The 26,495-nt window shown below is 41.6% G+C and overlaps 1 protein-coding gene across 9 annotated transcripts in view; it reads left to right on the top strand.

Moving 5' to 3' along the window:
* Positions 1-4,695: 4,695 nt before the first annotated feature.
* Positions 4,696-26,495, top strand: part of SNAP91 (synaptosome associated protein 91) — a 70,485-nt gene continuing 48,685 nt past the window's right edge. For 5 of the 9 annotated variants that reach the window (XM_038177200.2, XM_072036235.1, XM_072036236.1 and 2 more), the window contains exons 1-3: positions 5,566-5,822; positions 6,285-6,438; positions 26,253-26,395. In XM_038177200.2, coding sequence (XP_038033128.2) covers positions 6,309-6,438; positions 26,253-26,395 — 273 coding nt within the window. In that variant the 5' untranslated portion in view covers positions 5,566-5,822; positions 6,285-6,308. Of the gene's footprint in view, positions 5,033-5,564; positions 5,823-6,284; positions 6,439-26,252; positions 26,396-26,495 lie in introns of those variants that run through there. The other 4 variants (XM_072036234.1, XM_038177208.2, XM_038177216.2 and 1 more) reach the window with 4 other exon arrangements.

Genomic DNA, 26,495 nt, shown 5'->3' on the forward strand with positions numbered 1-26,495 from the left:
ACTTTGTGTTCAGAGACAGAGCTGTCAATTAGTCAATGAGTAATAAATTTTAAAAGTCAATTAGTAGGAAATTATCTGTTTCTGTATACTACTGCAAATCCATCTCATGCTAATATCTGTGAAACCTAGCATGACTTACCTAAATTATCTGACAGATGTTCCCCTTCCCACTATCAGCAGCTTCAATGGAATATTAAATATTTGTATTCAAGCTGACCTGTGGACTTCCTTAAACTAATTCTCACATCTGTCTAATGTCAATGCAAAGCTGCAATTTCTATTGAATATATTAGAATACACACCACCTAATGAAGCAGCAAGCCAGGTAATTTTTGGTACACAGACTTGTTTAAATAAATCTGTAGAATAAGATAAATGTTCAGTATAAGGGAAAAGGCTATGTATGTATGTGTGTGTGTGTGTGTATATGTTTATTTAAGCCTGGTTTGAATCTGTTGCATGGAAGTGCAATGACTCCTTAACTCCAGACTTTTATGTTGGAGAAGTGACAGAGAATGTGAAATGAAATGAGGGAAACAATAAATAGTGAGGAGTTTCATGGGCACTGAGTTTCATGATGACTGGACTTCTGTCCCATTTCTGGTCTCTCCTATTTCTCATCTATTAACCTTTGTGTTATTGCCAGGCCTGATCCAAAAACAACTTCAGCAGCAGAAGCTGACCTTGTGATGTGGGTGGCCATGTCCACTAATGCATCAGTCAATCGTGACCTCTAATATTAGACAGATTTTAAGGTTGTCCTTGTGGGAACCAGCACACTGGATAAGTCTGAAATTCATGCATAGGAGAAATGATTCAAATTTAATGAACAGTCTGCTCTGGACATATGAACGTATCCAAGCTGCATACTTCTTGGCCCATCATTCAGACTGGAAAACTGACAACCTGCTTTAATTTCTCATTGGTGCTTATTGCCACAGCTATCAGTTACTACTGTGACAGCTGCCCTAATGAGAGGAAATACAAAGGCTGAGTGAATTGTCATGGACAGAAGCTGCACAAGAGCAAGAGATGAGGTTATATTGAGCAGCAGAGCACAGAAACTCCTGGGCATTTCATGGTTTTGGCATCTATTGGTACTGGTGGTTTGCAACTTCTGCTGCAGGTAAGAGGGAGAACACTGCTATATACCTGGCTCCATCTACCTGGCACAAAGTCAGGAGGATGTACTTCCTTTGAAAAGTCCTTTTCTCCCCCTTACCACAGCTACACAGATTTTTTCAGGTCCGCTACTGTCACTATGGTTACAGTCAGCCTCTCCAGGAGCTCTTGTTTTGTACCACTGGCCATAAAAGCAGCAGCGAAGCAACAGCGCTGGGCATGCCACTGGCATGGGCATTGGTAAGATGGAGCCTGAACCTCTGCCTGGCTGCAAAGGCAAGAGGAAGGGGCAGCAGAGCTAGCTGGAGAACTGGAAGACCCAAGAGTAAAAAATAGGAAACAGGAGATCAGATGGTAAGCAAAACTTAATGCAGAAATAGAGTCATAGAACTGTCTAGGTTGGAAAAGAACTTCAAGACCATCAACCACCAACCTGACCTACTGATCCCCATCACTTAACCATGTCCTCTACTGCCACATCCACATGTCTCTTATATACCTCTAGGGATGGGGACTCCACCACCACTGCCCCAGGCAGCCCATTACAGCACTTGACCACCCACTTTGTGAAGAAATTCTTCCTGATGCCCAATCTAAATCTCCTGTGGTGCAACTTGAGGATGTTTCCTTGTGTGGCCTATCACTTATCACCTGATAAAAGAGACTGAGACCCTTCTCATAGCAGCCTCCTTCCAGGCAGTGGTAGAAAGTAATAAGGTCTCCCCTCAGCCTCCTCTTCTCCAGACTAAACAGCCCTGGTTCCCTCAGCTCCTCCTCATAACCCTAGTTTTCCAGTCCCTTCACCAGCTCTGTTGCTCTTCCCTGCACATGCTCAAGCAGCTCAATATCTTTCTTTTAGTGAGGGGCCCAAAATGAGCACAATATTCAAGGAAATAACACAAAATGCATGAAATAGAGAGTCCTACATGCATCATCAAAGACATTGGCATCTCTGGTTCATAATCCAGCTGCCGGGTGCGATGAATCAGCCTCTAGACATGCCTTCTCTCCATGTAGGTGCCTGAAGGTGAGATTAACGCAGACCAACTCTCTCTAGTTATTTCCAAATCTGTTAAGAATAATTTTTGAGCATTTGTCTCAAAAAGGATATTCAGCTTTGTTGTCATCTGTATATCTTCTCCTTTAGGGTCTTCATTATGAAGTTGAAAGCACAGTTACAAAGAGTTAAGAAATAAAACACAACTCTGGGTTATTCTTAACAGTAAGAAACCCTCCCAGCTGCTTATATAGCCCTTAGCTAGACCTCCTTGTGCATCCCATCAGCTGGGCTCTGACTTGGGGTTCATAGAACCAGCTCACCAGGGGACTTCTCAGCACCCTATGTAGAGCTACCTGGTCAAATGGCAACCCCAAACCCAGATCTACGTAGGCCTGGGCAGCTCCCCCCATGGTCTCACCTTATACAGGATGGTTCCTATTTCCTATGCTTTTTATCACAAATGTGTTTTTGGTGTGTGTGTGTTGTGTATGTGTGTGTGTTAAAATCCAAAAGCAGTATAGCTCCAGGAGGTCATATAGTAGGTCATACCACTTTACTCTGAATTTTAAAACTATTGATGTGCTCTACTTGTCTCACCCTTTTAAAGCATCTTAGCTTTTTAGAAAAATCATCATGCTCAAGAAGTTCAGGCAACCTGCTAGCTGAGGATGAGATTTGTTTGAAATACCTCTCAAACCTCTCAGGGTCAAGTGTTCCCAGCTTTACTCAAGAAAATCTTTGTATGGAGTGGTCACTGGAAGTCCATCTGCTGACTGTAACAAGAGGAACAGAGGAACCTCATGTAGAACTGTACTGACCAAACATGATGCAGATGTAAATATGACATGCTTTCATAGTTGTTTGTATTCGTGGCACACCTTATTTGATGCTGAATGTACAAGTAATGGGAGATGAACTAATTTAACATCTTAAAAATGCTTCTGTATTTAAAAAATCTTGCAGTGTTTTCCTTTTGCATACTCCAGCTCATGACTTAGCAACATGCCAATTTATAACAAGAATTTTGGAGGATCTTTTCAGTCCTTTCTTTTAAACTCAATTTGCAATACATAAATTTTATGGTAATAGTACAGAATATCCAATTTATCTTTTACTTAAATATTTTTTTCAATGCAAAAATATAAAATGAGCTGAATATTAGTAATCATGGGTTTTGGTGGTACAGCCAAGACTCTCAGTGACTGACACTGCTCGTGACAATAAGGACAGATTCAGAAAGTGTCCAGGCTTTCACATTAAGCTTGGTTCAGAATACGCACCTTAATAGAAAGTTATATCACTAACTAAATACTTTCTCTACTGCAAAGTTGAAAACTACTTTACTTGCAGCAAGTGAAGCTATTCTAAATTTCTGCTGAGAGAAATCAGCAAACTCTGAAACATTTTTTTTTTCTTCTGTAGTTTAATAGTTGAAAAGAAACCTCACATCTTTTTTAAAGTCAAGACATTTACACTCTTGTCAGTGCTACCAAGAAGAGTTCAGAGTCATTCTTAATGCCAGTAGTGGATCATGAAGTATCCGTAGCTCCCAGCTGTTTCTTTCTTCTGGTATCAATTGGCACTACAACATAAATAACTGACTGTGAAGTACACAGGGAAAACTATGTGTATGCCTGCACAAATACACGCTTCTAGCTCCCCCATAGCACTCCATTAATGCTGAATTTCTATGAATGGAAATTAACACTTCTAGGGTAAATGAAACGTTACTAAATTTTGTCTGTATAGTAATAGTATGCTATCATAATGCTAAAGATGATGAATAGAGCTGGCAGACAAACATGGACGTTGTGGTTATAGCCATTCTCACTGTTGGAATATGAGACTCAAGGCTCAAATTCTCAAATATGAGAATATTCAAATTTTTCGGGTACCTAATGCTTCTGGTCAGCAGTCAGTAACATACACATTACGTGTTTTTCCAAATGAAATCCCTGTCCATATTCAAACACTGCATATGAGAAAGCATTTGAATCTGGAAATCCAAATGTTTGTATCTGCTCTGCAAAAATGAAGGAGATTTAGTAAATATTGAAAGCCTGAGAATACAAACATTTTTCCTCAGTGGACACAGGCACCATTTGAACAGTTATTTAGGAAGAGATTTTCCATAGAAAAAGGAACCTGAACTTCTGAGCATTGCTATAAGAGGAATCCCAAGCTTTCAGGCTACCTATGACTTTAAAATCTCTGTTTTTTTTTTGTTTTTTTTTTTTTGTTTGTTTGTTTGTTTTAAAAAAAAAAAAAAAAGGAGTAGTAAAAAAGCTGCTGTTTCATACTGTCACAGAGCACAGTCCCTAGGCAGTATTGTGTTCCTGGTGCGATAAATGAAAATGGTGCAGTGTGTCTTTGCATGCCACACGACTCGGTTATCACTTCCCATGCACAGATCTTTGCACCGAGTGTACATACCGGGTTTTTCGGCTGATTAATAACACGCACGTCGTCGTCTTGGATTTGTTCTAACAGCAGCTTGAAGTAATTGCTACCAGCACCATTCCACTCAGGCCCCACCCACCTAAATCACTTCACTCCCAAACTAAGTTCAGACGATTTATGTTAATATATGTACGCCACATTTCCGAAGGCTCGGCAGATCACTGGCAGGCTTCAATGACACGGCACAAGCCCCGGGCTGCTGCTGCTGGGGGCGATGCGCCCTGCGTCCCCTGCCTAGCGTGGCACGGCGTTGGGGCCGGGATCTTTGGGGTATCAAACAGCAAACCCTTCAGGGGGCATCTTTAGGACAGCTTCGATCAAATCATTAACACCCAGTTCGCGTGCAGTTTGGGGAAAACCTCGGCGAATCCTTTCCAGACTTATCCACAGCACCGCACCGCAGACAGAGGCGGCATCAGCGGCTCCGCCGGACTTCCCCATTTGTGCAAGGTGCTTTGCATTCGTCATTTTTATTTTTTTTTCTTATTTTGTGTTTTTTTTTTTTTTTTTTTTTTTTTTTTTTGTGTGTGTGTTTGTGTTTCTTTTTGTTTTTCGTTTTGTTTTTATTTTTATCTTTATATTTTTTAAATTATTATTTATTTCTATTTCTATTACTATTACTATTTCTATTTTTTATTATTTTATTATTATTATTATTATTGTTTTTTGTTGTTTTTTTTTAATTTTCGCGAGGGATGATTCTCACCGGGCCAGCTCTAGAAGACACCCCGGGTCTCACCGCATCCCCCCCACCCTTTACCCTCACCCCACCGCCTTTAGGGGCCCCCAGACCTCCCTTTACCCCTTCCCCCGTCCCCGGGGCTCCCCTTTAAGATGGGCGGGGGGCACGCCGGGCTGCCACCGGGCTGCCACCGGGCTGCCACCGGGCTGTCACCTGACTGCGCCGGGCCACCGCCGGGCTCCGTTCCGCCCCCTGCACCGGGCTCGGGGGCGGCGCTGCTGCGGCAGTACGCGGGGATTAGGCTGCGGGGAGGATTAGGCTGGAAATAGCAGCAGCAGCAGCAGCAAAAGCAGCAGCGGCGGCGGCGGCTGCCGGGCGTGGACGCCCAGCGCATCCCCGGTGGCGGCGGGAGGGGGCAGCGGGCAGCCCGCCCCGCACCGCCCCGCACCGCCCCGCAGCGCTCCGCTCCGCACCGCGCCGCGCCGGGGGGGCTCTCGGGGCCGGGCCGGGAGCGGCGGCAGGAGGAAGGGAGGGAAGGACGCACGGACACACGGACAGGTCGGTGCTGGAGCCCGCCGGGATGCTGTATGGAGACCCACACCTTTGGCTTTGGAGGGAGGGGGGTAAACGGGGACGGGGGGGCGGAACATGGCGTGCCGAGCCGTGCCGAGCCCCCGCCCGGGAGGCTGCGGGCAGGTGATGGAGGAGGAGGAGGAGGAGGAGGGGGGGGGGGGGGGGGGGTCGATTTCCTCCCCCCCCTCTCCCTGTCTCATCGCTGTTTGTGCTCCATCTCGGGCTTATCGTTATCCCCCCCCTCCCTCCTCTCCCTGCGGTGTCTAAAATACCATTTATTTTATTTATTTTTTTTTTTGCCCCAGAAAGGCTTACACAACGGGGCGGCGGGGCCGGGGGGGGTGGGAGGGATGCCGAGGGAGCTTTGTGCGGCCGCGGGCCCCCCGCCGCCCCCCGGCCCTACAGCCGGCCTAGCCCCTTCCCCTCCCGTGTTTTCCGCCTCTGCAGAGCAGGCAGCAGCGAGAACCGAAGATGTCGGGTCAGACGCTGACGGATCGCATCGCAGCTGCTCAGTACAGCGTTACGGGATCAGCCGTAGCCAGAGCCGTCTGCAAAGCCACCACGCATGAAGTGATGGGGCCCAAGAAGAAGCACCTGGACTGTAAGCATCCCTCTGCCCAGCCGCAGCGGAGGCCCCGGGCTGAGGAGGCTGCCTGCGGGGCTCCGTAACGGGGCTGCGAGCCTTTTGGCTGCCGTGCTTGCTGTAATCCAGCTCGCGGATCGAAAGGGTTACGAGAAATCTCCAGGAGAGGATGAGTTGTTATTGCATTTCTCCTCACATTGCATAATACCGCTCTTTCAGCCATTTTTTTTTTTTTTTTTTCCCTCTTGACCTTTTAGCCAGGAAGGCAGCGCAAAGCGTGCCTCCCAGCACTGAGCCCCTTCAGGGAGCGGAGGGGATCAGACCCATGGCAAAATGGGCACACGCTTGTCACTGCCTCCCTCAGCCTCCCCAGCGATGGATGGTGCTGGGCAGGGACAGTGACGCTGTGCCAGGAGCTGGCCAAGCACTGACAAGAGCGAGGCCGTCTCCATTAGGTGGTGGCATGTTGGAATGGTCAGGGAGTCCTATAGCACTGTGCTGTGGGTTGGAACAGCCTCTGGAGAGTTTAGGGGCTGTTGTTGAGGTCCCAAATATCTGAGAGCAACTTCATGGTCAGTCTTCATGGTTTCTACCATCTCTTATTGAAGATGGCTGGTGGCTTTGTCTCACAGACTTTTAATCTATTCCGGACTTGCATGAGCTAGTTAATGCATGAGACAAGGTTGAAGTCAAAATGTTTCTTATAAAGCGATGAGCTAGTAATGCTTTGTCTTGACAATTCTCTTTCTTTGCAACCCACTCACTTGTCAGCCCCTTCTTGGAGACACCAAGGAGTTAGGATGGTGAAAGTACTTAATTGCATGGTGTTAATTGGCTTTGTTTACCAGTAGTAACTCTCTCTTGCTTTGGACTCAATATAGAAACAGCAGGTTTTAATATTGCCTAAAACTAAGTGTTTTTTCCTTTTTTTTTTTTTTTTTTTAATGCTAGGGACACATGGTAAGAAATGCTTTCAAGTAAAGATAAGCAGGGCTTTTTTTTTTTACCATGAAGTCTCTTGGCTGCTGTCCATTACAAAGTAATGCTGGTGCAGGTGCATGTAAATACAATTCTGATGATGCTGTGTTTCCTCAAAGGAAGTAGTATTACTTCTGGAAAATAACTCCAGATCTTGGTGCTAATGGCTTCAGAGCTAACCCCTTAAGTGGCATCCCACATGTCAGCCTTCAGGCTGATGTACTCTTTATATATGGCGATGAGATGCTGATGTAAGCAGCACTGACTGAGGACTGATTTGAGCATAAACTGTTGTTAAAATAGATCAGCTGTCTTAATATCATATAGTCTCACTTTTTTTTGTATATTAAAACATATCCTTTGACTAGTGTAGATAAGCCACTGAATATAAACTTCTTGGTTATTGATATCTCCTCTGTTGATGTTTGGTAGCTGTCGACACTTCTCAATCTGTAGGCTGTGTATGGACAGTCCCACTGTATCTGTTACTAGAAGCTTTAGTTTTTTTTTAAAGAATCTTAGTTCTTGTAATTAAAGCAATGCTGTGTCTGTGTAATATTAATATATACACATATTTTACACACCTAAAAATAAAAGTACTATCTGGAACGGGCAGGATTAAAGTGAGGCAGAAATAGTTTACAAGTGCCATATTAAGGTCTGGAAAGGGATTGTGCTTGGATATTGGTGCTAATATGACTACTTCAGAAAATGAGACTGGGGGAGATTGAAGCCTGTCATATTCTATGCAATTTCATACCCACCTACATGTAAGATGTATGGGAGGAAGAGAAAGGATCATTTCCTGGGAAGATACATCCTTGTCTGTGTTATCGTCTGTTTTCCAAGCTGTATGCAAGAGTTGAGCATTTAACTATCCAGTATCGTTAAAGACAGAATTTTGTCAGTGGGAGATATACACGTTCAAAACTGTGGGCTATAAATGAAGAATCAAGTCCATTTTTAGAAGAGAAAATATTCTCAGGCTCTGAGACCTGAGGCATCTCCTTAGAATTGTGAATTGTTAAGCAGTTCCTTGAACTCTGATGTATATCTTGTGAAGAAGTGTGAAAATGGGCCTTACATTGTAATGAGAGCATAAATTAAAAGTTCATCCTCTGCAAGAGCAATACCTCAGTGCATGCAGGAGGTACTGCTCGATGGAGGTCAGGCTCCGAGTCACGTGGCTGGCTGCATTTCCAGTTGGTTAAGTAGCGTATGAAAATGTGGAGAAGGGAATGCAAGGTAAGACTTGCCAGTGCCTTAAGATAAGTTTTGAGTTGAGGTGTGAAGGATTGCAGTGACTAAGACTTTAGATACGAGAGAAGATAGCTGCGCTCCAGTCACCTTGTGCTTTATTAAAAGCTACAATTCTACTGTCAGCGTGGCAGTACCATGCCCTTAGGGATCTCTGTAATTTTATTTGGCGTCTTAGGTTGTGTGACATGACACCAGGCCACCATCTTCTGGTGTCCTGCTTAGCAGCTGGGCTTTGTAAATTAAATGGAAAGATCAACTATTTAACACGAATTAGATAATCCTATGAGGGTGGGACATGATGTCTGTCCTCATAACTTTTCTACAGAATGTATTAGTTCTGTAGATTTTTAGAAAGGTGGCAGATGACAAGGTGTTTTTGTGTGTGTGTGAGTAGAACTTACATAGAGGCAACTTGCTCTGACAAGTAAACAGCACAATTTGAGCGTGAGTGCATGTGTGTCGAGAAGAGAAGAGAATCAAGTGTCTTCTATGAACAAAAGCTGAGCTGCTGAGCGTTTGCCTTTGTGTGACTTTTTGTACTTGTGCAGCTTGCAAGTCCAGGCTTTAATATGGATGCTGCTGTCCTTTGGCATGGACTCTGGATGCTGCACAGACTTGTTATGTAATGCAGAAGTCCTAAAGTATGGTTAGGTCACTAATATTCATTACTAAGATTTACCACTTTCTTGAATTCCAACTCTCATAGTAGTTAATTTTTAGCAAGTGCTGGAAGTAGTGCTAGGTAGCATTAAATAAATTCCCAAGTCTCTGTGGGGAGAAGAAGAGCATAAATCTAGGATGCTGCGAAGGTTTGGGGCAAGGTGCTGCAATTAACAACACAGCTCTGATCCTTGTGGACTTACCAAACGGTTATCACCCCTGCCGCAGTTTCTTTATTCCAACAGAGGTCTTAAAGTTAGCACAATGATATTGATTCATCTCCCTCAGCTAATCGTGTTGTGTGTAATAAATTACAATGAGATACAGCAAGCAAGGGAAGTGTTTACATGGTGAAATGGGGATTAGCAACTTGATTTTTCTGGAAGCAGTGAAAAGGGCCATTGTGGAATGGGTGGGTGAGGTATATATGGGCTGTGTTAAAGATATATGAGCTATGGTAATTCAGCTGGGAGGGCAAGCTTAGAGCCTGACACAGAAGTTTCCTTCTCAGAATTGCTCTGAAAGACGTGTTAATGCTTTAGTGAGAGTTTGATTGTCTGCAGCAAGCAAAAGCTAGCTTCTGGACTTGGATGTAGTGGCTCTGATGCTATCAACAGGGAGAAGCTTTCAGAGAAAGGACGTAACTTAACTTTTAAATGTTAAAACACATGATAGAGCAGAAAAAAAAATAAGTAAATCTGAACAGAGCTCCTTTTATAAAGGTTTTAGCTCAGAAACAGACCAGTGATTTTTCTTTTAGGGAAGTGAAGTGGAAACCAGCGAGGCTGTTACATGTGTAGTTGGTTGTAACAAGTTCCTGATTCTGAGAAGGATCAAAATGGCTGGGATTTTCCTTGACTATGTTTTTTCAAATGAATTGTTTTGCAGCAGGAGGAAGTTCTGGAGTGTGTAGTCTAAAAAGACCATGTAATGCCTCCTTACTTCCTTAAAGTAATTCTTGTAAGGTAGAAGGCCCTTCCAGAGGCCTGATCAAAAGCCAGGAGACTTTTATGAAATGTGAAAACAAAGCAGATGAAGACCAGGACTGAATTTTCAGTGGCTATGGAGTTGACCTGGGTGTATATTGCAGGAGCAGTAATGTATTGAAGGTTGGACCAGATGATCTTGGAGGTCTTCTCCAACCTAAATGATTCTATGACTTTATGATTCTATCTATTTCCATCTCAAGTCTGATTTAGCATACTTGTCTGTGGCTGACAAAGGCTCTAAAAAGAGATTTATAGTTTAATTCACACTGGCAACTGAAATGCAGGGCTGCCGTCAGTATTTTCCTGATACAGGTACTTGTCCTTGCAGTGTTTTGCCTTTATCCTTCAAACTGTGCGGATGACCTTAAGGAATTTAAATTATTGTGGTCTACAGCATTGAAACAGAAATGCTGATTGTTCAGAAGCAAAGAGTTAAGCTTTCTTCCTGTGCTCAGTAAATATAAACTCCCACAGGTTAGTCTTAGAAACCTCTGTCTCATTACTGTGTGTGATTACAAAATTACATATTGCTGGCTGGCTTTTGGGAAAGGTGGAAGCCAGCAGAGCTATCTTCAGTCACTCAGCAAAGGTGCCTGTTAACATTTACTTGAGTGTGTCTTTCAGAAGTTGTTTGCTGTTGTGATGATTTGGAGAGCATTCCAGGTCTGTTGGCTCTTGTGGCCCTTTTCTGAAGGGAGTAGCGCAGACATTCAAGTACTGCAATGCTCTGCAGTATGGTTGATGCTTTGTCTTGATGGCTGTGGATTATCTTAAAAAAAAAAAAAAAAAGAATCTCTATACAAACTGTATTTGATCCTCCACATTTTGCTAATGAAACTACTAAAGTACATAGAGATATACAAAAATAATTTGTCATAGACTCCATATATGAGAGAGAGGCTTTGGAAAATTATCATTGAAGATCAGTTGTAGTACAGTGTCTTGTTTTTGTTGTCACAGCTGGGTTGCACTCTGCATTGGGAATTCTTTCTTGACATCCTAGTGAATCTCTCTTTTTTTCACGCTGGGAAAGAAAAATTCCAAGCAAGCAGTTATTTACTTAAGTAATCCATTCAGTAATGGGTAATGGATTAGCACTTTTTTTTTTTTTTTTTTCCTGAAAGGAGTTGTCATCACTCTCCATGTTGCATACTGCTCTGTTTCTGTGGACCTCTCTCATTTCCTTTCTCAAAACAGTATTGAAGACTTACATCATTTGGAGATGGGTAGATCCCTAAGTAGGAATACAAATATCTGTCATGGGTAAGGAGAGCTAACATGGAGGTTTTTTAGAGTAGTTTATCTTGAATATTTCTGTGACATTAGCTTTTAGTTCCCATCCTGGTCCCACTTAAATACTGTTTTTAAGGCATCACCGTCAGAAGGCTGCCCTTTTAATCAAGCTAAGACTTGGCCAAGTAATACTTTTTTAAAAATATGTTTGAAGCTGGGTGGAAGCCCTGATGTCATGCTGATGACAGATTTTAGGATTCAGAGGTTGAAACTTGGGTGGGATTCCTTGATCTTGCACATCAAAACTGTACCGTCTTTTTATGGTATAATGCTTAAGGAAAGAGAGGATAGGAAACAGAAGAGTGGGTAAATAGTGTAATATTAAACTTTCTTTTATCTAAACAGTGTAACTTGATAAAACTAGATTGTTATGGGGAATGGGCTAAAGTTGCGCCAGGGGAGTTTTAGGTTAGATGTTAGGAAGAACTTCTTTACTGAAAGGGTTGTTAGGCACTGGAACAGGCTGCCCAGGGAGGTGGTGGAGTCACCATCCCTGGAAGTCTTCAAAAGACGTTTAGATGTAGAGCTTAGGGATATGGTTTAGTGGGGACTGTTAGCGTTAGGTCAGAGGTTGGACTCGATGATCTTGAGGTCTCTTCCAACCTAGAAATTCTGTGATTCTGTGATTCTGTGATTCTGTTAAGTCCTACTCTCCTTCCCTCAGCTGAAGACATATTCATAGTCTGTTTTCAACAGCCATCAAAATATTTCAGTTAAAAGTGCTTTGCCAAGGTTGTAAATGACCAGTCTGGGGACAAATAAGGCATTTCTGCTGTAATGACTTCTGTTAGTAGACCTTGATAATGGAGTAACCATGCCTTTTCAGCTTTCTTTGCAGTCCTTTGTTCATGAAACGGTCAGTATGACATGTGGCTACTTTTCTTTTACATAAATGCAGTCTTGCATTTTCTAGTTCTGCACAAATGAAAAAAAAAGATGTGTGATTTTTTTTTCTTCTCCTGAAAGACCAGAGTGATAATACAGTGACTAGTCCCTAGTTTTCATCACTTCTATTTAGTAGTTGAATATGTCTCATCACAGCGTAGTAGTATTTACTCTGCTAGATCCTGGGCAGCAGTGATTGAATGTCTTTAAAAAAAAATAATTTTAAAAAATCTGTATTCTTTTTTCCTGTGGTTTGATTTGATCTGTGCATCTGACTTCCTGACCTGGCTATTAAACCTTCTGTCTTCTGTATGCACCTTACCTGGGCCCGTCCAACTAGTGAGGACTTCTGTGTAGTCTCCAAGGAAGTACTCTGTTGGACCGGTTGGTCCATCCACCTATGTCTCTGTTTCTTGAAAGATCCTCTGAAGTGCTTAAAAGCAGCCAGCAGCCAGGATAACGCTGCATTTTGGATGCTATTAATCTTTAGTGCTTTTTGCTGCATGGAGAAAACGGCAGCAGTGGGTGATACTTCCCCCCAGCCCCTTGGAGTCCTCTGCTACCTTGAGGCCCACTTGTGATCCGAGAAGCTGCTCTACTGGGAACAGTCTTTGAATTGAGAGGAAATTGTAACCAATAAGAGAATTGTTGCCCCACTGGTCTCCTCTTCTGAAGTAATAGTAATATAGCAGAGGCACACCTGCATCTGGTATTTTTCTGCGTTTTCAAAATACGTGAAGCTGCTGACACTCTCCCTATCTTTCTTATGTTTCCCCCAGCACTGGATATCCATGGCAAAGTGTTGGCAGCAGGGGGCTGCAGGGTGGCTGCTGTCAGAAGAAGCTACTCTTGTCCAGACACAGCCAGCTCCACTACAGACCTGTGTGGTGGTTTTATTCTGCTGGGCAGCTGAGCTACACCACAACAGCTCTCTCAATCCCCCTCCTCAAAGGGAAAGGGAGAGAAAATACAATGGAAAGGTCTCAAGGACTAAGATAAGGACAGGGAGATCACTTGACAATTGTCATGGGTAAAACAGACACATTGTAGAAAATTAATATAATTTATTGCCTATCAGTAGTGGACTAGACCAGTGAAACTAAAAACACTTTCTCCCCCATCCACCCGTTTCCACTGCCTCCACCTGAGCAGTGAAGGTGAATGGGGAATGGGGGTGCGGCCAGTCCCCAATGCTTTGTCCCCGCTGCTCCCTCACAGTCGCTCTCTGCCCTTGCTCCCCATGGGGTCCCTCCCATGGGATGCCATCCTTCCCAAACTGAGCCTGCAGGGCCTGCCCACAGGCAGCAGCTCTTCAAGAACTGCTCCCACACGGCTCCGTACCATGGGGTCCATCCGTCAGGGGCAAACTGTTCCAGCACGGGGCCCCGTGCAGGAGTTTTCTCGCTCCTCTCCTCTCTCAGGTGCTGTCACACAGCAGGTTTTTTTTTTTTTTTTACCCTCCTTCAATCTTCTCTCCAAGAAGCCCACCCAGTATTGCTCCCTGGCTTGGCTCTGGCCAGCAGCAGGTCCATTTTGGAGCCAGCTGAAGCTGGCTCTGATCTGACCTGGGGCAGCTGCTGGGCTCTGCTCACAGAGACCACCCTTGCAGCCCCCATGCTACCAAAACTCTGGCACATCAACCCAATACACTGTCTTAGAACACAGCTGAGCTGGTGGCACTTCTGGGAAAACATATTTAAGAAAAGTCAGACACCACTGCCCAGGCAGTAAAGAAGAGGTGAGAAAAAAAGTGAGAAAAAACAGAGGGAACACCAAGGTCAGAGGTGGAACAGGAGGCACTCTGGTGTTAGAGCAGATATCCCCCGCACATAGCCTGTGAAAGTGACCACTCAGTGCTCACACAGGCTGCCCCTACAGCACCCCCACTACCAAAACTGTGCCACGTACACCCCCTATCCCTGAGGGGGAGAAAGAAAAAAAAAAAAAAAAAAGGAAAGCCCTCCTGCAGTCAGCTGCAGACATATGGTGTTGCTGAACAAGCTGGCTCCAATCTTTTCGGGAATGGAGGGAAGGCATTATATCCTTTCCCTTAGTCTTACTATAGTCTGAAGATGAGTCAATTGTTCCAAACAGTATCATTAACTTCGTATGTGCTGTTCCTTTTTGGAGCTTATTTTCAAGGCACAGATCAGAATGTTGGCGAGGTTGGAAAAGGACAAATTCTGTTATGTGCATAGGGAAAATAATAAAGGCGTAAAATCAGTTGCACCAATGAGTATCCAATGAAACTTGAATTGCCATACTTCAATGCATACAATACAGATTAGGAATAATATTCTGCCTGGTTTGGAGAGATGGGTTTCAAATACCTTGAAAATTGAACAGCAAGGAATAAAGCAATCTGGGAAATTGGGGTTGAAATCTCAGCATGGGACTTCCAGTATGCTAAAAGAATGGGTAATCTAGCACTAGTCTGAACCCTGAACTCAAACTAAATGATATGATATAAGAAGCCTTGCTAGGAGCTTTGCAGGCACTGATTGTTAGCGCAGGGTTTGCAGCAGTATCTGTGTTCCCCTGAGTCAGCAGTACCAGTAGGTTTGCAGTGTGAAGCTTCATTGGTGAGTTGATGCTAGAGTATCCCACTCCATCAGACTCAGCATGGTTGGTTAGCTTCCCTATTGGCCAAAATTTTGCTTGGATGAGAGCTCGATGGCTTGAATAAAACAGATGTTGGCAATTGCTGGAAGGCAATCAGAATACTTGGCAGAGGCTAGCTTGTCACTTTGCAGAGTATGGTTGTCTGCTTTTTCTGGAGCCTTGCAAACCACATGCTAGACCCTTAAAATTGTTTTTAATACTTCTAATTTTGCTATTTTGATCATATTTACTTCTCTCTGGAAAACAATTTGAAGTAAGTTTTGCAAGGGTGGGTTCATAGCTAGTAGTCAGTAAACTCCTTGTGCTCATAAAAAATCATCTCTTCAGGTTGTGAAACATTTGTTGAAACAGTTGAAAGTTCTAGTCCACTAGAGAGGGAGTATACCAGCAGCCTGGACTAGTGACACAAATGGTATTGGACATCAGCCTTGGAAGACTTGACCATATCACCATGAACGTACATGGAAGACTAGAACTGAATACTAGAGTGTTTTCTATGCTGCTGGAAAATTCACGACGCGTCTGAGGTTTTCAATTTATTCCTAGGCATAGTATATAGCAAATGGCATCAATATTACCACTGACTCCCAGACTAACCAAGCCTAAATACCCTCTTGCTTCTCCTCCCTGTCCAGAGTAATGTGATTTCATGCTTTGTTTTAGATTGTATCTGTATCTCAACTTAGTTTAATGAAAGGAATTGGATGCTGAAGAGCCCTGATGTCATACTAATGTTGTATATTTGTGTAATCTGTACTCTGGCTGTTTGTGCTGAGACAGTATGTCCGTTGGGTTGCTGGAGTCTCTCTTTTTTTTTTTTTTTCTTTTTTTTCTAGCTATTGATAAAAATCAAAGGTCTAAGATATTTGCAGAGGGGATAGTGTGAGTACACAGGTGTGGCCATGCTTGAAGGCCACCAGGAAAGTACGCCCTGCTCCTAATGTGTACTGAGAACTGCAAGTTGCTGACAGGATGCATCTGCAGCTTCAGTCTGATTCGTGACAGTCAACCTTTTCTTTGGTCATAAGCCAATATGCAAAATTACCATAGGTAGAAAGCAAGTTGGCAGGAACTCCTGATGCTGTAGCTGGGTCACAGACAGTTGAGCTGTGTACTTTGCCAAGGTGGTTTTACTTTTTCTTTACTTTCTTAAGGTAGGGGTGAATAAGAAAGCAGTGGTTTTTTTGTTTGTTTGTTTGGTTGGTTGGTTTTGTTTTTAGCTTTTTTTTTTTTTTTTTTTTTTTTGTTCCCCCCACCTCCCTATAGGTGTTTAGGATACTATGTTATGGTAGAGATGTGAAACACGGGTAAGGCTAGATTCAGAAGTTGGTGTCCATTTGAGCTAAGATTGTTCTATCATCTACTTACAGGACCAAAGAGCATGCCCTTTCAAGAAAGTGCCTTAAACTTTGCTAAAGAGGTGGGATAAGACCACGGCACGACAACTGACAGTGTACTTGATCACTTCAAACTGAATCTTGGCTTGGCACAAGCGTGGATGACACAATGGCAGCGGATGCTTCCATAGCAGATGGTCAGCTGTTAGCCTGCAGAGACTGGCAGGCTCTTGTGGCTCTGGCATAGTTTCTTTACATCACTTAAGTCTATCTGATAGTTTACAGAATGTTCTAAAATGGTACTCCACAGAAACGAGAGGAAGACACGACTGCTCAAAGCATGAATAAAACATACTGACTTGTCGCCCACACCCTTAAAATTTATGCAAGTCAACAAGTTTCTGGGGAGGTCCTCAAAATGAGGCGGTGATCTTGCCATAGTGCAGGACTTCACTAGCTAGAGCATGCATCTTTACACATAATTAAAGAGCTCACATAGATACACTTAAATGGGAGTTCAAACTGTTTTTAAAGGGATTCTTCCTTTCACTTCTCATTTTGGAGAGTGTAGGACTTATATGAAAGGGGGAAGCCAGCTGGCCTGTTTCCTGACTCTGAAGGCTGCTGTTTCTCATTATATAGAGGTTGAATATAGACACAAGCTTTAACAAATCATTGCATCGGTTCTTTAGCAACCCTGGAGTTTTAAAACCCAACCTTTTCAAATGGAGGCTTGGGTTTGGAGCTTACTGCATGATTCTGGAATCCAAAGTACAGTAATTGTGCCTATAGCTCTTAATCCAACTTTTATAACTTCATTTAAACCCATTTATAGGAGAATGTACATTCTGCTAAGGGGCAGCAAGCCAGAGGAAGTCAGCATATCTAGTGTGCCAGTATTTTGAAAACATGTACAATTTATCATGAGTGATGCCTAGTTTCTGGCTCCTAAAACAGAAAACTATTTTCATATGTGAGCCTTGCCTATGACTTTCTGACGTGTTTCTTCATTCTAAGCCACATTGAGTCTTTCTGGCTTTGCTAAGCTTTATTCAAATGTTGAATTGTTCTTCTATTTGTGAATGGCAAGAGTACTAACAGGCAAAAGTTACAATGTTTACAGTAGGTGATCTTAAAGAACTTCCTCCTGTTTACCCTGAGGCTGGAAAACATTTAGGCAGTATTATGAAAAGTTACCTTTCAAAACTCACCTCCGTCGTGTGCTTAGGAGTATAATTGACACTTCTTGGTATTCCAGTCTAGAGATGTGACTCTGCACGAAGCTTTGCTGACTGGATTTAAGCCTGCCTGACAGGTTCCACCTTCCCCACTCGTCAGTAGCTTGATATGAGATTTCCACTGCCAGTCGCAAATGCATCTTCCAGATGCAGTGGTGGCTTTGAGCTGTTAGATAGCAACTTACTGTTGTCAGTTTCTTTTGAATGTTAGTAATCCTAACTGCATCTTCCATTTCTCAGGTGGATATTTCATTGAGTTTATTAGCAGATTTTTTTTTTCAACACTGAGAGATCTGCAGTATGTGAAAGGCTACAGGTTCATGTTGAAGTGTACAGTCTGCTGCTAGTTTGTTTCTCGACATTTCTGAGACTTAAACTCCCCTGTCTGGCTGGCAGAAGGCGAGCATTCTTGTTTAACTCCTGTAGTGTAAGAAACTGATCATCAAGGAATTGCATGTCCAGTTTCACCCTGTTGTATTTGTTCTTTTAGCACAGAGAAGGTGCTCCTTCTAACCCCGAAGGATGTCAGTCAGCTTTGTAAAACCTGTTTTAAGGTGCAGCATTCACATCTGAGGCAGCCTTCTGCTTTTAGGAACTCTTACTGTCTGTTTATTAGTTGCCTTACAGATAAGGGACAAAATGGATCGAAATGTTTACATCCATGTTATAAAGTATTTGCTAATGTGACTATGCTTCAGTACACCTCAAGGAGAATATAAAGTCATACTCTTGCACTGACTACATGGACAAGTTTGCATTACACTTGATATTCTTTTCATGTAGATGTATACATTTTTTTCAGTGGGACCGTCTACATAGCTGTGCACATTTCATTCACAATTAAGAATTTCAGCCCATTCTCAGAATGTGGTGCTTGACAGCTCAATGGTGCACAGACACATTGGTCATTTTGGGTTATTTTTCAGGCTGTCTATACTGAAAGTTATATCATGTGACGTCCACTGACAAAATATCTGGACTCTTAAAAGAATCCTGCTGAAGCAGCTGCAAAAGTGTGGCACCCTATTTGTCTATTGGAAGTTAGATCTGTCAGCCACTGGGGCTGCCTACTCAGCTGACCTCTTTCTATCAGGCAGGCAGTAGCTAATTAACATACCACTGAAGTTGCTTGCACATTCTCATCCCCACCCTCATTTTTTTCAGTATATTCAGTGTGCAACAGCTAAGCAATGGAGCTAAAACATCAGGCTGCTTCCAATATATTTTCAGTCTAATTCAGACTTGCAGTGAATTACAAACTGCTGTTCTGGGCAGGGTTGATAGGCTAGTGAAAATTTTGCTTCTGGACGTTTATTAAATTGAAATGTTTTTCTCAGGAAAGTAGATCTTCTTGGGGGTGGAAAGCACTAAACAGAGTTTATTCTTCTCAGAATAAAAATGATGGCAGCATGGTAACTCAAATAGCTTGTGCACCATGCCTCCATTGATTACCACTTTCCTGCCAGATATGGTTGGAGTATACGATCGGCACAACATGTAAAGGCTAATTAGAAAATGCTCTAGGGCAGAGATTACAGTAAATGACCCCATACCGCTGTGGCAAACACAGAATCCTTCCTTTTCCAGTGTAGCTGTGCTGTTCTGGATAAAAGCTGCAGCTGGTGGTTATTGATAGTTCAGTAAACAGACAAATAATAAGAGTTACGAATTGATATAGCCAACAGGTAATGTAAGGTGTTGTTCACCCTCATGGAAGGATATTCACAGCTGGAATTCTGGTATTCAGTTGCAGCAGTAACGGTACTGGGCCTTATTAGCTTCTATACTTCTAAGAAATAATCTTGCAAAAATATATCCCCATTAAACTTGTTTTTGTGTATGCAACAAGACCGAGGATTTTGTACAGGGCAGTACAGAGACCAATGGGGCTGTGGTTGTGAATGTGTGTTGTGGTTGTGACTGTTGTAAATGAATGTGTGTTTTGATTAAGGCTTCTAGGCTTGAACTGATGAAGGAGCTGGCTTGTAGAATGAGGTATGAGACTTGCCATGACGGACAAAAGTTATTTTTTTAATGCAAAAAAGTTACTTAGCAAAAAATGGTTAACACAAGGCTTTCTACTTCTAATAGTAGTAGTGTTTTTTGTTTGTTTGTTTGTTTTTGTTCATTTTTTTTTTCCTCCTCTAAGATGCTGTATTAAGATAAGATGGGGAATGGCATTTCTCCAAAGCAATTGCTTTTATGAACTAACCTTATCACTTGGTGTCGACCAAATACAAGTGGCATTTTTGTATATCTTAAGCTGTTGAGAGTTGTCCAAGACATGTCCAAGAGATGTCCAAGAAATCCAAAGGCGTTATGTTGCTCAGCTGCTATTTGTAGTAAATCAGTAAAACAGAGCAGTGGTACTTTCAGCTCCAGAATAACTTGGTATTTCTTGTTGACGCAAGGAAAATTGCTTGTTACTTGTATTTTTCTACTAAAGACACGTATCTGTTGAAATAGTTGTGGACAGGATTTGTGTGAAGGGAAGCACTGAAATGGAAATTCTGGAAGGCAGGAAGGGAACATAAAAGCAGAGATTTCTCCTCTTTCCCTTTCTTTGCTGAATCCGCATTCTTGCCTGAGACAAATTCTTTGGTATTCAAAGTAAGTGAATTCTGTACAAGGGAGGTTCAAGTGTAAACTTTTTACTTCTTTGGACAGGGGAAAAGATTCTGTTCTTAATCATTAAGGCTATTCGCACTGTGAAGTCACTTGACAAGGCTGTTGCGGTGTGGTCTGGTTGGAATGTCATCTTTCAGTTGCACTAATTTCAAGGAGGGAATTCAAATATAAATATTAAAGGTGAAACATTCTTCTGCTGTCAGTGATGCTATAAGTTTGGGAAATTTTTCTTTTAAACAGGAAGTATTTGTAATTCATGGAACATTAGGTTGATTATTGCAAGAATTTTTAACAGAGTTTTATCACACCTTTTCCCCATTTTTAGTACTTAAGGTAGCTAAGCAACTTAGGGTTACACCCTTTCAGATCTGGTAGAAAATTACCTGACATTTGGCTTTTAATTCCGCTTTTCAAGAGAGTTGCACCTGAACCTCTCAGGAGGAAAAGCCCTATGTATATCATTGAGAATTGAAAGGGACAAAAGTACAATGTAGCTGATTTAATGCTGTTAATGAGTTAGGGTGGATTTTTCCCATATAACTTACAGCCTTGTTATGATGGGGAAGGAAAGGTGAAGACTGTATGAAAGTGCCTTAGAATAAGATGCAGCAATGTATACAGGCAATAGATTTTTCAGCCTTGTTTTCAAAATCAAGTATTTATGATATAGAAAGTGGTGCTCTTCTGTATTGGAAAAGGAATAGTAGGATAAGAAGATGATTATAAGGCTAATTAAACTCTTAATTTGAGAAATAATTGGAGGAAGCTCTGAAGGAAGTTTTCTGGTGCTCTGTCATCTACTCTGTCTCTCTGCAGACTCTTCATATGATAAATAGGGAAGACAAAACTGTTTCTCTTGTGCTAAACTCTTAATACTATGAGTAGTATGAGTATGCCTATGAGGAGGCAGAGAGAAAGAATTTGGATAACAGTTATCTTGGCAAAGGATGAATTTGGCTGTTAGCATGCTAGGAAAGGAGGTCTGTGAGGTAAGGCTGGAGAGAGGAGGTAGTAGCCTCCTGAGATATTTGTAGTCATATGGACTATAGCTGCATTACAGGGAAAGTCTTTATAATATCTGGAGAACACATTCTTTGTGGAAGATTGAGGTATATAGAGTTGGCATAGGCATGAAAGAGTGTAGACAATCTCTGGAAGCTGATGGACTTCAATAATGGGTAGGTATGCTGGGTTGAAGGTGAGATGCGCTTAACTTTTGAGGCATACTTCTGGAGAGGAAGGAGGAAATAGCATGATTTGCAGTTCTTCATAGGGCCATATTATGATGTATGTTTGGAGATAGGGCAAGCTGGGGCTGAAAAGAGTAGTAGATGCTAAACTCTATGTCCAGAGATAACTTTCTGACTCTCATTTTTGGGATTGCTTGATAGTTGGAGCTAACTATATTAAAATCATTTCAAGTTCTCATGAGCAGTTTCTGGAGAAAAAGAAGCCAATAAATTTGTTCTGCTTTTGGTGCTGTTTTGTGGCCAGCCTTCTGTAGACCTGGAAGTTCAGCTCTTGCATTGGCTAACACAACAGTGTAGTAGCTTCCTGATACGGTTTAATGTCTTGCAAGGGAGTACTTCTACAGTTACTTGGCCACTTAGCGTTTATGTTGAGGGTTTTAAACTCTTTCTTTAAGCCACTTCTTTCCATTGTTGACTAGCCCCGATTTTGAGCAATCCTTCATTTCCTTTTCTGTATACTCAATGTGTTTAAAATCTTATAAGAAAAAAAAAAAAGAATCACTTGGGAAATCTATTGTGGTGTTCAATGGAATGGTAAGAAAGGTTGAAGGGGAGAGGGGTAGGGTTACTGTCAGAGAGATTCAACAAAATTTAGGAACCGAATGTGCGACACAGCTCAGATGTAGAGGAAGCTTGCATGTTCATTCAACCTGGAATTGGTAGCTCTTGCTATCCTGGCACCAACATCCCCCTGAACAGTGTTCTTGTGCTACAGTTCTGTTTCACTATATACTGGAATGTAAATTCTGAATAATTTACTTAGAACTGGGAAATCCCAAGTCTGTCTATTATTGAAAGTTAAAAAGAAAAAAATAAAATTAAAATTGGAGATTAGGAATGCAATTTGAAAATGTAAAGGAATGAGGAAGGTTTTTTAAGGTGTTGTAGATTCTCTGTCATTCCAAAAACAACAACAAAACAAAACAAAGGCATTAAAATCAGGAAGCTGTCTTTAATGAGATTGAAGTCTGAAATTCTGAATACAGTGAGTCTTTTTGTTATTTTCTCTCTCTCTCTCTCTCTCTCTCTCTCTCTTTTTTTTTTTTTTTTCTCCCAGACAAACACCAAAATTAGTCACATCATTCACAGGTCATGAGGAACTAACTTGTCTTAACTTCCATCTTTGTCAGTGAACTCTCCCTATCTTCCTCAAGTTGGAAGACTTGTCGTGTTATTAATGAAGGTGTTGATCACACTCTAGCCTTGCTTCTCTTCCCTGATTAAATTGCAGATATCTCAAGACTGGGTTAAAAAGTTGGCTAATCAGGGAGTTTAAAGGCTGGTGTTTAGATTTAATTTAATGTCAAAGAATTGACATCCTTTTTTTTTTTTTTTTCTTTCTGTTACACATCAGTTTTTCATCTGAAAGTCTAAATTATACATATAATTTAAACAAGGATCTTTAGACTGAGTGTTCAAAATAGCAAGATGTGAAAAGAAGAAGCAGAAGTCATGTGCCACAATTTGGCAATTTGTACCAAAAATTTTGCAAAACATATTCCTGCAGTAAACAAATTAATTCAAGGGAAGGGTATAGGTCTTTACTTTCCAACAACTACACTTGTTTGAAAGTAGCACTGGAAGCACTTGCTGCTATTGCTGTAGAATTCCCAGACTCTTACTCTGTCTGTAACTTGTATCCAAACTCAGTTTCTGGGTTTAGTTATTAGCTGTCAGTGTTCTTGATATGGATATTTGTGGTATTAGAAAGTTCATGAGGAAGTCTCCTTTAATTGTAGTTCATCCTATTCCTGTGTATCCCAACCAGAACCAACTTTGCGAGACTGTTTAATAGGGCTGCCAATGGGCTGTCCTTCATCCACTAATTTTTATTATTACCTCTTTCATATTAACAAGGCCACCTGTGACGTGCTTAGAAGACTCTGAATTCATTTCCACTTTTGAAAACTAAGATTGTGTGCTGACAGTAAATGTCTGAATAAGCATATCTAATGAAAATGATGTAGTTTCTAGATTTTTTTCTTTTCCTTTTTCCTCATATCTATTCTTCATTGTCACATTGAAAACAAATAAATTTTGCTGACCCTTATCTTAAAATTCCATTTAGCCACCACAAAAACTCTGCTCAGAATTCATTAAGTTTAGCTATGCTTGTCAGTAGCTCCGGATACTGACAATTGCTAATTAAGAAAAGCTTTGCAGTGTTGTAGAAAGAAAACTCAGAAACTTGAATTCCTTAACTCTGCATGGTGACTGAACAGAATTAACTAGCTAACTTACTCATTTATTTATTCCCCCCCACACACACTTTAGATGACAAGTAAAATCTTCATGTGTGGTTTATTTCTTTTTTGGTTTGCTCACTGAAAGTAGTACACTTAAATTTAATCATACCTCCCTCCTCAGCATACTATAATTACTCATGTCCTAAAACATTTTGAGCTGCAGACTCAGATGCCGTACCCTCCAGCGATTCAGAGTGGATCAGAAATGACTGAGTGCTTTTATAAGCAGTGCTGCAGCAGTGTATATGAATCGTGCTTTCCAGCCTGCCATGCCAGCATTACTGTGGGTGGACTCCTCTTAGGTTTCATTATCTAACACCCACAGACAGAATACACAACTTATACCACCTCTTTTCTGTAGTGAGCTATGTACTGCAACTTAAGACTGACAGCTTGCAAATTTGATGCATTTTTCCCTTACACTAAGGGCAAAAGCTATTTTCTGAAGCAAAACCTCTGATTGTGGTAAAGAGCTAGCAAGCTGCTTTTGGCTTATATCAAGGCATTTACTGATGGAAATCTTCTATAATTCATTAATCAGCATTGCAAAATAAAAGATTTGCCTGTTTTTACAGCAAGATCAAGGAGAATTGTTAGAGCTCTGTGAGCTTGAATTGCTGTCATTCAATGGTATGACTTTACTACTGCAATACTTAGTCTGCAGAACTGCTTCTTTCAAGGGTAGTAATGCTGAGACTACAGAAGTTAACAGCGCATTTCAGAAGGTGTTCCAAACAAACAAAACATCAAAAAAAAAAATCAAAAAAAAAAAAAAGGAAACACTTAAAAATTAAACTTGGTTTCTCTGTAGCTCTGAACAGGTCACTCCACTGACAGGAAACTGAAGACAACTTGCAACTTTTATGCCCATTCAAAAAGACAATTTTAAACACAAGTACTATGGTTTTCCTAGGCTTCTGACTGAGCTGTAAGTTTCTACTATCTAAAGGAGTCTGTTTAACAGAAGTTAAAAAAAAAAAACATTTGCCAAAGCTTCAAGAAGAGTTACTAAACTTCTGAATGTTTCTAGTACTGCAGAGCGGGTATTGGATCACAAAAGGTGGTTCTCAATAGCTGACACAACTCAGTCTGTTGGCTGAAGTGTCCTCTGGACTTTTGTTGCCCTGCAGAAGCAGTTTTGGTAGTTTCACAGCAGCCTGAACCTTGGCGTTCTGCTCTTAGCAGCATTAATGTCCTCTGTTATATAAGGTTGTGCTCGGGAGGGAAAGCAAGTGGAAACCCTGCTGACCTGGTGAACTGAACTACTATAGTGTTTGCATCAAGTGCACATAGTTTAGGTGTACAAGGATCAGTCGCAGAATAGCACGCCTACCTTTAGAGTATCTGTTGTTACTGAATTACTTGAATAGTGAAATGAACATTTCTAGTCAGGGGCAGGGGAGGGGGAAATATGTGGGAGATTATTAACAATGGTTACTCAGGAAAAGCAAAAGACAACCATTTTCATTAGTAACAGAGATACAGATTAGTCTAGGAGTTGAACTTTTTAATTTTTAACTTCTTTTACTTAGGTCTTCAAAGGTTAAGTTTCAGCTCTACAATTAGGTCTTTGTTTTGTGCCGTTTGTGTTGCATGAAGTCAGGGCTGTGTATGGTATCACAGAGGTTTTAGTCATGCAGTTGTGGTATGCAGTTTCCAACTTCATCACAAAATCTAGGTAATAGTTTGTAGGAAGTCATTGCCAGATACCTAGCAAGTATCTGTATGTAATAGGTGTAGTAAATTAAAGGTCCTTTCAGTAGAGGTGGGATAGAGATGCTAGTGGCTCTACTACTATTGATAAAATATTTATCTTAATTTCAGGATTCATGCTTCAGTAGAAGCTAATGTCTATCTTTCCATCCTTTCCTAAAGTTGAAGAGGTATTAATGCACGCCTGAATGCACTCTTCTGCTGTCTAGTTCTGTAAAGACCCTAGGAGGTGTGCTGTAGCATGTTGATGAAACTCTAAACTCTGAGATGGCTAGAGTTTCAGTTTCTGGTGATACATCTTTTTCCTAATGTGTCTGGGTTTAGTGAGCTTGCTCTACTGTCTGTAAGTGAAGAATTTGATAATACTTATTAATCTAATCCAGAGACAATGAACTGTCACAATTAACTTGAAAACCTGCAAGCAGTAGTCACATGGCATCGCGTACTCTACAGTCATCGGGGCTGAAGATGGAGAAGGGTTAGGGCATATCTCAGGAAAGAATTATTGGAAAGCTAGTATTTTTGGATAGGAGAGATCGGTGTTTTTGTCAGCATGTACTGCTATAACCTCAAAGATGTATATAATATATATTTTAAATGTAGAGCTTAAGTGCTGAACTTGCTATTCATCACAACTATGACGTGTAGCCTTATAGGCTGAGATGCTGGGCATGCTGCAAACTTTTTTGTCATATTTGTAGCACCTAAAACCTTCCTTTTGTCTCTCCTACAGACTTGATCCAAGCAACTAATGAAACAAATGTGAATATTCCTCAGATGGCTGATACGCTTTTTGAGCGAGCAACAAATAGTAGCTGGGTGGTTGTATTCAAAGCCTTAGTTACCACACACCATCTAATGGTTCATGGCAATGAGGTAAGCATAAAGCTGAAAATGTTTGTAGTGCAAAGGCATCTCTCTGAACCAGTAAGGACCTGAGAGAAAAAAAAAAAAAAAAAAGAGCAAGAATTATTAT

The sequence above is a fragment of the Anas platyrhynchos genome, chromosome 3, assembly GCF_047663525.1.
Source record: "Anas platyrhynchos isolate ZD024472 breed Pekin duck chromosome 3, IASCAAS_PekinDuck_T2T, whole genome shotgun sequence".
NCBI classification, from domain to species: domain Eukaryota; kingdom Metazoa; phylum Chordata; class Aves; order Anseriformes; family Anatidae; genus Anas; species Anas platyrhynchos.